Source organism: Peromyscus leucopus, chromosome 15, assembly GCF_004664715.2.
Source record: "Peromyscus leucopus breed LL Stock chromosome 15, UCI_PerLeu_2.1, whole genome shotgun sequence".
In the NCBI taxonomy this organism is placed as follows: Eukaryota; Metazoa; Chordata; class Mammalia; order Rodentia; family Cricetidae; genus Peromyscus; species Peromyscus leucopus.
In genome coordinates this window covers 19,546,001-19,558,583 of record NC_051076.1, presented here as the reverse complement: position 1 = coordinate 19,558,583, position 12,583 = coordinate 19,546,001, and the positions used below count along the sequence as shown (strand labels likewise).

The 12,583-nt window shown below is 47.6% G+C and overlaps 1 protein-coding gene across 2 annotated transcripts in view; it reads left to right on the top strand.

The window, feature by feature from the left end:
• Positions 1–12,583, top strand: part of Cnst (consortin, connexin sorting protein) — a 79,981-nt gene that overhangs the window by 64,253 nt on the left and 3,145 nt on the right. For both annotated transcript variants that reach the window (XM_037211191.1, XM_037211192.1), the window contains exons 9-10: positions 61–986; positions 10,750–10,885. In XM_037211191.1, the coding sequence (XP_037067086.1) occupies positions 61–986; positions 10,750–10,885 (1,062 nt within the window). The remainder of the gene's footprint in view (positions 1–60; positions 987–10,749; positions 10,886–12,583) is intronic.

Genomic DNA, 12,583 nt, shown 5'->3' with positions numbered 1-12,583 from the left:
ACCCGTGTATGCAAAGCATTGTTTGGAATTCACCAGCAGCTCGCTTTTCTTCCTCTTCAGAGACTGAAGTCTGCCCTAGCATGGAACCGGGTGGAGGCCAGCATGAAGAGCAGCCCCCAGGGAGCAGTCCCGGCTCTCATCAAATGGACTGGCAGGCAGCTTCCCCCGGCCTTCCAGTGACTGCAGGGAAGGACCACACGGAGGGGGCGGAGCTGGGCCTTCCAGTGACTGCAGGGAAGGACCACACGGAGGGGGCGGAGCAGCTCTGCGGCTCCAGTGCCACACTGGAGCTCCACACCCACTCCCCAGAGACAGCCAGGAGCAGGTCAGGGCCAGATGCTGCTGAGGACGCCGGTGAGGATGACAGCTGCCTGCAGGCACCTCCCTCAGAGGACCGCCCCGGGGGTGGTGTGGCCGAAGACCCTAAGGTGTCTCCTCCCAAGGAGTCAGTGACAGAGCGGCAGCTCTTGCTAGGCCATGGCAGTATACCTCCTTCATTGATTTCAGAGGGTAAATATTCCCAGACACACCGGAGAGAACTCTGCCTGCCAGTTCAGGGTGTATTTGAAGCGCTGCCCAGGGATCAGCTTCCGAGCGGTGAATTAGATGAATCACAGCAGCCTGATGGGAAATCACCACAGAGTCAGACTGACTTGGAGCCTGGCTCTGAGAATGCGCTTTGTGGTGACGGTAAAGCGTCTGACGTAAGTGCACTGTGCCCAGAAGTGTGTATGGCCCCAGAAGAAGGGCGGGATAAGGAAGACCAAGTCAGTAAGGAAACCGAAGACTATCTGAACAGCCTGTTGGAAGGATGCTTAAAAGATGCTGAAGAGTCCCTCTCCTATGAAGATATCCAGGACGACGACTCTGACCTCCTCCAAGACCTTTCTCCTGAAGAGGCGTCCTACAGTCTCCAGGAGAACCTGCCTCCTGATGAGGGCTCACTCTCCCTTGATGATCTGGCCAAGAAGATAGAGATCGCAGAGGTAAGGCCGGCAGGAAGTAAAGAGTAAGATGAATTCTCACCTGTGCAAAGTGCTGCTTTGTTTTTATGAAATTTCTCTGGTTCTAATCTTGAGGGGAATGTTTCCATTAACATAAACGTTAACTGTTAAGTTACTCATGCTTGTTGAATCGGATGGCTTCAGTCATTGATGTGTTTTATGATTCAGGAAGCTGCTCTGTCTGCCTCTAGACACAGGCGTGGTTCTGAATGCAATTTTCCCTTTTCAGCCTTGTGAGTTCAGTTTAGCATTCTCAGGGACTCAGATGAAGACAAGACTGGTCACACTTGAGTCAGGGAATCTTTCTCCCCATACCCACAGAAAAGGAAGCCTGGTGTGTGCTCACTGTCCCTTTAGTGTATCAGCATACATTTTAAATGATTAGAAACAGACTTAACAGAGTAAAGTTTCAAAATAATGACACCGCGAGGTACTTGATGAATTTTTGAGCTATTAAATAGAAAAATTAAAGCAAGAAAAGATGACTGTTGTCCTTGGTTTAATAAGAGAATTTTTTAAATCCTGGGAAGAAAAGATAAATACAAAAGTAAGTCTAGAAAAACAAAGATAAAAGCTATAGCAGGTGTCCTGCTCTCCCAGGAAGGGAGCCAAGAGCGGAGTCACGGTGGGCGGATCTGGGGCGGGGCCTCAGGAGTCACGGTGGGCGGATCTGGGGCGGGGCCTCAGGCTCACCAGCCCCCTGGGTCTACTTTGTCTTTCTGAGCCTGCTTAAGCTGGGGAAGTGGGGATGTTCCTCTCCCTGTTTTGAGACGGGATCTCAACATTTGAGGTAGCCTTGAACTCTTGATCCTCCTGCCCCTCACTCTCAAGTGCTGGGATTACTGTAAGTAAAAAATTACAGCACATTTTTGGCTTATTTATTTGTTTGTGTTGGGGGTAGATCACAGAGTGTTATATGTGCTAGGCAACGCTCTATTGCTGAGCACGCCAGTGCCTAATTCTTTTTTTTGTTTGTTTGTTTGTTTTGTTTTGTTTTGTTTTGTTTTTCGAGACAGGGTTTCTCTGTGTAGCTTTGCACCTTTCCTGGAACTCACTCTATAGCCCAGGCTGGCCTGGAACTCACAGAGATCCGCCTGGCTCCGCCTCCCGAGTGCTGGGATTAAAGGCACATGGCACCACCGCCCGGCAAATTCTTAATAATTAAATTCCAAAACTTTAGTTTTCACTGAAGTGTAAACGTAACTTTAAACCAGTTTTTGCTTTGTGCTTGCAGCAGACCTCTACAGAATCATGTGCCTGGCACTGCTGGGCACTGTGGCGTCTAAAGCGAGTCTTGATTGGTAGGGGCTCCCCGCTGTCCCTGCTAACAACCCGCTGTCCCAGGCTTCCTGCTCTTGCCTCCACAGCTCCAGAGCAGCTGAACGGGTTGGTAGTTTTCCAGCTCAGGGAGCAGCTCACCCGCCTGCCCACATGCTGCTGCCCCATCACTGTTGGGCCGGCCCTCTTCTTCTCCTGGAATCTGCCGGCTACCTCTGCCCTGCCCGGGACTCTGCCCTCTAAGGGTCCCCTTCTGCTTGAAGCTCTTAGCCACCGCGTAGGGCGCCAGGGCCTCTCTTTGCCAGGGGTTTTCTCCTGTCACTCGGCACTGCTCAGTTCGGGCTCCAGGAGAACTTGTTTTTGTAACTGTCAACAGCCACTTGTTATGTTGTTTAAGACTAAGATTCATCCTATAAAATGAAGTAATGTTCACCCCAGAGAGAAGGAAACCTGTCTCCAGCACTTTGGCTCATGAGTGCGAATGCATGTGTAAATGAGGCTTTCTAGACTTGGTAAGCTTTTTTCAAACCCAGGAATAATTTTGCCAAATAATAGCTTAGTAGCTGGAGCCTTGCTGTTTTTTCTTACTGAAAACTACACGACCCACTGTTACCCAGTACTGTCTCCACGGCTGTAAGAAAAAACACTCGGCACACTTATCTCCATTCCGTAGATTTGGGGTTTCTATTTTCATTTTTATTGCTTTCATTTATTGGTTGCGTGTGGGTTTTGGTATACATGTGCCTCGGGTCTCAACTTGTGGGAGCCTGTTCTCTCCTGGCACATGGAGCCTGGGGTTGAGCTTAGGTTGTAAGGTTTGAGAGCAAGCACGTTTACCTACTGACCTAACTCCCGCCCAGATTTTAAGGTTTTTGATACAGAGTCTCACTGTGTAACTTAAACTGCTGTTCTTTAACTTGGAATCCTCCTGCCTCAGTCTCCCAGGACTGACACTGTGTGTGACATCATGCCTGGTTTATTTTATAGATTTTGTAAGAAACAAAAGCTAGCATTGTACAGCGTGAGACAACAAGTTAGGGCCACTCATTTACTCCCACATTTAATGAGTTTTGTGATTGACTTCCATTGAGTCACAGTGATACAGAGGTAATGATTAAAAGTACAGCTGAAGCTGGGGGGGGTGGTGCACGCCTTTAATCCCAACACTCAGAAACAGGCCAGCCAGGGCTACACAGGGAGGCCCTGCCTCAAAACTAAAATAAAATAATGTTTTAAGTCACTGTTGGGGCTGGGGAGAGAGATGTCTTAGTGGATAAGACCTTTAGCCATAGCGCTGAGCGGGTGGGCGGGCATGGGATGGATGGGTTACTGGAGGGTTACTGGAGCCTGCTGGCCAACCAGCTTAGCTAAAAATTGTCAAGTGCCAAGTTCAGTGAGAGATCCTGTCTCAAAGTATCCTGATCTGGCCTCTGCATGTGTGTCGAGTGCACACAGACACATACACACACAGTTTTAAAATTAAAATTTTAAAAAAGGTTAGCTGCTGTGGGGTTCCTTTACCAAATAAAGATGGAAGGCCCATGCTAAGCAGCCATTTTGGGGGAGTCATGGAGATGGCTGTTCTGTAGGTCTTGGGAAAAGAAGAGCCTTAGAAACAGCAGCCATGACGGTTTTGCTCAGGGTGGATCTCTCCAGGGAAGCAGGGATATAGCTTGCTCACATTTTGGCTTCCAGGAACACCAGGGGTGGGAATGGTTGACCCCTGATTTATGTAGCTCTCTAAGTAGTCCCTGAGGAAAACCCTGGGATGGCCCATTTTTAAATTGTACCAGATGGTATCATTTTTGCCTCTTGTTTTTAGACTGCTTTTTACATTTCTAGTTAGTTAATGCATCTTGATTGGCATGTTTCTTTACCAAGTTCCTTTCCTGTTCTAATTACATTTCGAATTTGCATATTTACTGCTCTTCCTGGACATCTGCATTAGCTACTTCATAAGTGTCTTCTTGTTTTAGCCCTTTTTATTCCCTGTGATCTCACATTAACACTGTGTAGACCTGGAGTCTCAAACTGACACCCAGGAGGGCCAATCGGGTCATAAAAAGAAGTGAAATGACGTGACTGTAGGGCGATAGAGATGTCCCCATATCTGTCTAGGAGTTTTCATCTTTTTAAACCTCTCTACTTGTGGCTAGAGAGATGGCTCAGTAGTTAAGAGCCCTTGTTCTTCCAGGAACCCAGGTTCGGTTTCTAGCACCCACATGGCGGCTTGAAAACATCTATAACTCTAGTTCCAGGGGATTCAGCCCCCTCTTCTGAACTCAGATTCCAGGTACACACATGGCACATATACATACATGCAGGCAAAACATTTATAAAAATAAACATAAACACACAAAACATCCAGCATGCCTGAGCATATATAGTGGCACAGACCTTTCATCCCAACTTGGAGGCAGATCTCTGTGAGTTCAAGGACATTGAAACTACATAGGAGACCCTGCCTCAAAGGAAAGAGAAAGAGAGGGAAGGGGAGAGGGAGGGAGGGAAGGAAGGAAGGAAAGAAGGAAAGAAAAGATACTACTAAGTCAAAGACAGTCTACCTCTCTAACACTTGGCCTGTTGACTCAAACTTCTGCCCTACAATGTCCTTGTGTCCTCTTCCCGGGGCTCCCTATAACTTCTTGGAGAAGGCTTTGCTATGTACCTGACGTTCAGAATTCTTGGGCGTCCGGCCCATTCACATTCAGCATCATCTCCTACGGTCCTGTTTTCAGTTGCAGTCCGTCTGCCCCCCCTGTTGCCTCCAGACACGCCTTGCGCTTTCTGACCTCTGCTCCTCGTTGTCTCTGCTGTAGCTTCCAGTGACGAGCCACCTTCTTCCCAAGCCTCAGCCTCCAGGGCTTGCCCTGCAGTATGGAAAGTACCCAGCACAGTGCCCAACTCTGTGACGTTGCTGCTCTCTTGGCATGCTTTTCTGAACTTAGGGTGATGGCAGGATGGGGCAGCATTCCTCCTAAGGTCTTGCCCAGCTGTGATCTTCCCTACTTACTGTAGGACACAGTCGTCCTTTCTTCTATAGCAAGCTCCCAGGTCCCGAAAGATAAGGATCCTGTGGCTACATCTCTCTATCTCTGCCTAGCCTCTAACTGTGTGCTGGGTGTACTCATTTTCTCTCCAGCATGTTTATTAGGCACCTACTACTTGATAGAGACCAGGGGACCGCAGTAAACAGAGATCAAGTCCTTGTCTCCGTGAGGCTTGCTTTCTAGATGGATTATTGTAACCAAATTCACATAAGAATGAACAGTGTAGTTTCAAATATTAGTAAAGGGGCCAGTGAACGCTCAGCTGCTAAAGGCAGCTGCCGCCAAGCCTGATAATTCGACCTAGCCAACGCACATAGTGGGAAGGAAGACCTGATTCCGTGGAGCCGTCCCCTGACCTCCATGTGTGCTGTGGCTGGCATGCACCCCGCACCCCACACCCACACCCACAGTGAGTAACGTAAAATGCAATGTGAAAAATCTGCGAAATCACTCCAGCAGGGTGAGGGCTATAGACACTGAACGTGGAAGCTCTTCACCTCGTCTTCTGGAGATGGAAAATGGGTGCCGCCCGACACTCCATTTCCTTCCCGTCTGGTGCAAGCAAGAGCTCGTTACAAGAGCAGGCGCCTGCGGCAGCGCTTATCCACGTGTTTAGATGCATTGGATGCATTAGATGCTTCCCCACTTGGCATATTCTGCTGCAGCGTTCCTCCTAGATTTAGCCTTGGGAGGCCCGAGGAAGCCACAGGCTCCTCTGTGAAATGGCATTCCCACATTAACTGTCACCCCCAGGTCTGGCTGTGACGGTAGCCATGACATTAATCTGCTCCTTCCAAAGGTCTTCCATCTTCCAGCCGTCCTCCATGACAAGAATAGCCGTTAGTTAAGTACCAAAGGTCTTCCATCTTCCAGCCGTCCTCCATGACAAGAATAGCCGTTAGTTAAGTACCTCTAACTGGGGAATACAAAAGATCAGAATTTCAGGTAGAAAATATAAATAACTTCTGGGAAGTCAAAAGCCTTGTACAACTTGTTTGAAAATTCCATTTATTTCACTCTAATGGTAGCAAATACATACAGCACATAGTGAAATCCTAACAGTACAGATCAGGTCTCAGTATTTCACCATGAGTTTGTTCTTAACTCTGCACGTTGCCGCAGTGTGAACTCAGTCATGCTCCTGGGCTCTTTACATGGCTTTTCATTTGATAATGCCTGAAACCATTGTGAGGACTGAGCATGGCATAGGGTAGAACTGTCTGTTAAAAGCACACATTTATCAAAAATTGCTCGCATTTAAGATACCTACAATAAAGCCTGGCAGCGGTGGCACACACCTTTAATCCCAGCACTCAGGAGGCAGAGGCAAGGATCTCTGTGAGTTCGAGGCCAGCCAGAGCTGTTATATAGAGAGATACTGTCTCGAGGAAACAAAAAAAAAAAAAGATACACACAGTATACCTGTGTGGCCTGTGGGGCGTTCATTGTCAAGTTAGTTGGAAGCCAAGCATGTGTTCTTGTTTAAAATTGACACGCTTTGAGGTTCCAGATGAAAATGCTCTAACTTTGGTCCATTTCCCCCATAATCTGGTGAGAAGGTACCGCAGCGTGCTCTGCCCTCTTCTCCCCATCGGGAATTGCAGTTCCAAGTCACAGGACCATTTTGTTTTGTGTACTCTGGTCTGCTGTTTAAGGTGGCCATGATTGCTGAGCAGGATGAGCTGTTTATTTGCAGATGGATGTTTTCCAGCCCGGCATCTAGCAGAGTGCCACCAATTACTGTAATTATGGCTCAGACGTTCTGAGGGGATAGGCTGGGTATACAGTGTTTGGGTAAGAAAGCAATTTGCTAATTGAAAACAGGAAATTAAATTTACTCTTACAGATAAACCTCTTTTGAAGATTTAAATTTTCTTTATTTTTTTTTTCTAGCATAGAGAAAGCACTGGTCCTGATCCCCACACCATGAAAGGAAGGAGGGAGGGAGGGGAGGGAGGGAGGGAGGGAGGGAGGAGGGAGGAAGGAAGGAAGGAAGGAAGGAAGGAAGGAAGGAAGGAATTAATTAATTCTGGGGTGGGGTAGGTCTGATTTTGGCTGTTATGCTGTGGGAAGTAGGAATTCTGTTTCAGGTAAGTCCAAACTCTTTGTTCCAAACTATTACCCAAAAAAAAAAAAAGAGCATCTCCTTCACTTCCGACAGTGGGACAGGAAAGGGCCGGAGGGGGTGGGGCAGGCTTGGAAACTAAAGAGCTTTGCTGTAAAGAAGGGGAGGCCTGACCCTAGCCCGGAGTCAAAGCAGACTCCGAATCCATCCCATGCCACGGTGCTTTCTCAGACTCCACCTCTGTCCTCCTTCCAAAGTTCCCTAAGTCCTTTGCCACCCAAAGGAAACAAGACGGCCCTCAATAAGGCTTGCCTCCCTTGACGACCTCCAGAGCCAGAGTCTCCTTCCTGGAAGTAAGGTAGGGGTGATCGCTGCCACACCGAGACCAGCAGTGCCATTCCAGGGGACTTCTCTCGGTCTGACCTACTTCCAACATCATTTGATTATAGTTTGTTTCTTAAATTTACAAATGCAAAATTAATATTCCAGTGATACACTTAACTGTGTACCTGGGCTCACCCTTCTCACTGTCCCTCTGTGTGTACATGCCAGAAGAGGGTGTTAGGTCTCTTCTGTCCCTCTACCAGATGTTGGCTTTATTTTCCTCGAAACAGTCTCTCACTGGACCTGGATGTTGATGTTTTTCAGCAAAACAGGCAGCCGGCAAGCCCCAGTGTCTGCCCGTCTCCACTCCTCACCCCCGTGTTGGGGTTACAGGTGCATGGACACGCCCAGCTGTGTACTTGGGTGCTGGGATCCGAACTCAGGTCTTCAAGCTTGCTCAGCAGGTTTTAACACTTGTTTTGTTTGGTTTGGTTGTTTTTGTTTTTGTTGTTTTTCGAGACGGGGTTTCTCTGTGTATATAGCACTGGCCTTGAACTCAGAGATCGGCCCACCTCTGCTGGGATTAAAGGCGTGAGCCACCATCACCTGTTTTATAGGATTTTCTTTTTTCTAAGTTAAAACTGTACCTTAAGGGCTGGCTAATGGCTCAGCAGGTAAAGGCACTTGCTGCCAAGCCTGACAACCTGAGTTCAATCTCGGGAGCCCACATAGTGGAGAGAAAGAACCAACTCCTGAAAATTGCATACACACACACACACACACACACTAAATAAGTGTGATGCACCTTAACTCCTTGCTAGAGACTCACCTCTGTGGTAGAACCCTTGCCTGGCATGTAGTAGGCACTCCTGCCGTCCTATTAAGAGGCCAGAGCAGAAAGATCATTTAAGTCCAGGAGTTTAAGACCAGCCTGAGAAAATAGCAAGACTCTCTATGAAAACAAAAATAAAGCTTCCTATGGTAGGTAAGTTTACCACTGGCAAACGTATAACAGAAATGTTTAATGAAAAAGATAATGAAGATTACATGAGGCTTCTTCTCTTTCGTTTTACACTTTCTAGAAATACAAAGATTGCTGGTTATATGTCTTTCATTAAAACCAATTTCTATTTCCTGTCCCCTGCTTTTTAAGGTTTTTGAAGTTTATTTACATATTTTGTACGTGTGTGTGTGTGTGTGTGTGTGTGTGTGTGTGTGTGTGTGTGATACCTGTGTCCGAGTGCAGACACCCACACACCACAGGCATGTCCAAGTCAGTGCTCTCCTCCGGGGTTGGGATCTGGGAATCGAACTCGAAGCTTGCACATCAGGTGCTTTACCTCCTCAGCCATCTCACCGGCTCCTTTCCTTGCTCTTTACAAACTTATCAGTGTGTCTTTGTTTCTCATTTTGAGCAAGGTACTTATAAAATCATTTTCCATTGTTTTATGAAGGAGTTCTCCAATGTTTTCTAAAGAAAGTTTAAAAATCTATTCCTGCACATATTTACAATTATATTTGTTTCTATATTGAGAGGGCCATGCTTGTGCCGCAGCGTGTGTGTGTGTGTGTTGTGTGTGTGTGTGTGTGTGTGTGTGAGTGAAGGGAGTCGATTCTCTATTTCCATTCTGTGAGTTCCAAGGATCAAACCCAGGCCCGTCTTCAGGCTTGGTGGCAAGCTCCCTTACCCACTGAGCCATCGTGCCAGCCCTGTGCTTAGCCTTTTAATGTCAGTCAAGTACTTGAGTTTTCTCAGAAGAAGGGTATCGGAAACATGTATTTCCTATAAAAAGAATAAATTGCTAACTTATTGATTTTTTTTAAGATAATGGTTTCTATAGACCCAGGTTCAGAGAACCCGATAGAAGACTATTTGTCTAGAGCCGTTTGCTCCTAAAAGCTCTGAATTATAAAAAGAACTAATGGAATCCGTAATTATCCGAGATTGCTGCCTGGAACTGGAAATCATATTAAGTACTTTATGCCATTGATCGGATAAATGACATTACAATCCATCCTAGCTTCCAGCCCCTGACATCCTCAGTGCCCACCCACGTCATCATCCATGGCCTGAAGCAAGCAGGCACCTCCTCCCAGTCAGCTGGGGTGTGCAGAAGTGAGCACACCCCTCCTGCCTCTCCACACTGACCCTCTTTCCCCCTCCCCCGCACTTTGGAGGCCTTTGTTCCTAAATAAATGGCAAGCAAGTGCTTTTGGTTTGAGATAAGAGATGGCGTATAAGGAGAGAGGTGTGTGAAAATCAGAAGTGGGGCGGGGGGGGGGCAAAGGTACCTGATGCAGAGTTTTCCCATGAAGCACCAGACTGTCACAGCTTCCCAGTTCTGCTTTCAAGGCCCCCAGAGCTATGCAAAATTTGGGTAGTTTCCAATTAAATTTACAAAAAAACGGGAGTGAAGCGAGGGTAGGTGCAGTAGCACTCAGGAGGCTCAGAGGAGATCACCGATTCAAGGCCAGCCTGGGCTACAGCAAGTTCCAAGCTATCCTCAGCTATGAGCTGAAGGAGACCCTTATCTGAGGGGAAAAAAGAAGAACCAGGGGGTGCTGGCCAAATAGTCCTTACCTCTGCATACAGAGTAATGAGTCATAGAAAACTGAGAGAAACTCTAGAAGAAAAGTCCCCAGAAGGTTACGAGTAGAGATCATTTATTAATGTGTACTTTCCCTGAGGAACTGAGGTAACTCATTTGATGTTAAGTTTGCCGCCACGTGTATTTTAAGCCTTGTGTCTTTGTGTCTTAAAGACTGTCCCTGAGCCAGATGTCACAGCACATACATACATGTAATCCCAGCGTTCATGCTAAGGCAGGAAAATTGCCACAGATTCAAGACCAGCCTGGACAAGACCCTGTCTCAGGGAGGGAGGGGGTAGAGAGAGAGAGAGAGAGAGCCTATTAAGTGAAGAGAGCTGGAGTAGAAATCACTGAAAGGCTTCCTGTGCTTGCATGTGTGACAGGTCACCCATGAGTCCCACCTTAACGTAACGGTTCTCCCGATCGATCTCCGACAGGCCGTTCCTGCAGAAGGGCTGGTGTCCATACTAAAGAAGAGGAATGACGCAATGGGAGACCATCCTGCCCCAATGCAGCCAAGGCCAGCTAAGCGGAGAGTGCGCTTCCAGGAAATAGATGATAACCTGGATCAAGGTGCGCCCAGCCGCGGTTCACCAGCCGTGAGTGCTGGACAGTCGTGTGGCCCGATGTTTGCTAGCAGGCTTTGTGAGGACTGTGTGGACTTGCTCTATCTTCTGTCAGGGAAACGGAAAGAAATCGAGTTATAGCTTTCATTTTTGAAGCATTTTTTTTGCTGAAATAAATGAGCGAGTTGCAAAATTGACCTTGTGGTCTCCCCAGTCCAGAAGTGGTCAAAGTCTAAAACTTACCTCGGGTTTTTTTCCTTAGTATTTTCCTCTTTTCTTTTTTTCTCTGTAGTGAGCTTGTTTTTTGATTTTGTTTTCAGTAACAAATTAATGCCTCTCTTATCACGCGGCAGTCTCTCCTCCGAATGGAAGCTGAGCGCCTCCCAAGGGCATCTGCTCAGCCCTGCTGTCGCTGAGCACCTCTGTCCCTGGCCAGCACTGAGGCCATGCTCTCACAGCACAGCTGCCTTGTGTGGTCGCAGACAGAGTTACCTGAGGCAGGAGCGAGTCAGGGAGGTGGAAACCAGCTCAGGGCCTGTCCGTGTGCCTCTCTGTGCACCGAGCAGCGGCGTGAACACTGAACTGTGTTTCTAAGACAGCGGGAGAACTGCCTAGGGTGTTCACCTGTGGAGCTGAAAGGCCCTGGGAATGCTTTATTTTTATCCAAGCATCTTGTGGTAACCAGCACAGCCTCAGACCCCACCCCCACCCCTGTGGAGTCCTCCATCCTGACCACACACAAGGGCACCAGGGTCTGGAACGCTCAGGCCCCCTCATTCTTCATCAAGTTCCTCAGCTTGATCTTCCCCAAAATACAAAATAATAGTCACTGCTCTGCCATTGTCTCAGGACGATGGAAAGCAGGTGCATAGAGTGTGTCAGTCGGTCTCAGCAGTCATGAAACCTTTAGGTAAGGCTGACACGTGTGTAGGTACAAACCTCACCACCTGCCCGCAGCGCCCTGAAGAGGCCTAACCTTCCACTCATCATACTGTGTCCTAGAAGTGTAATGTGGACGCTCATAGGTGATTTTTTTTTTACGTGCATGGGTGTTTTGCTACATGTGTGCCCATGTACCACATGTGTGCAGTACCTGAGGAGGCCAGAGGAGGGCGTCAGAATCTCTGGAACTGGAGTTGCAGAGGGTCGTGAGCCATCACATGGTGCCTGGGACTCGAACCTGGGTCATCCAGAAGAACAATCCGTGCTCTTAGACACCGAGTCATCTCTCCAGCCCCTCATAGGTGCTTCTACATTTTATGGCAGCCACATAACAAAAGTAAAAATATATGAAATGTGCTCATTTAACTTAGTGTATCAAAAGGATTGCATCATGTGATTGATCAGTGTGGGAAAATTGCTGATGAGATATTTCACATCCTCTTTCCCACACTCAGGCCTCCAAAGCTGGAATCTATTTCACGTTCACATTGCATCTTTTTTGTATCAATCACAGCCACTCGAGGCTTGTTGCCACCCCAGCTCATAATGTATTTAAACAAAATAGATACTTTCAAATACCTAAATGGTATTAAAATGTACCTCCATGTACTACAGGACCCAAGACTCTAGAATAGTAAAATCTGCAGATGCTCAAGACCCTTATCTGAGACGGCACATTGTTTTCATAGGCTGTTCACACCCCCTGTGTGCCTGGAAGGTGATGACTGCAGTCACACCTGTGCCACAGTGTATGCGTGGAGGT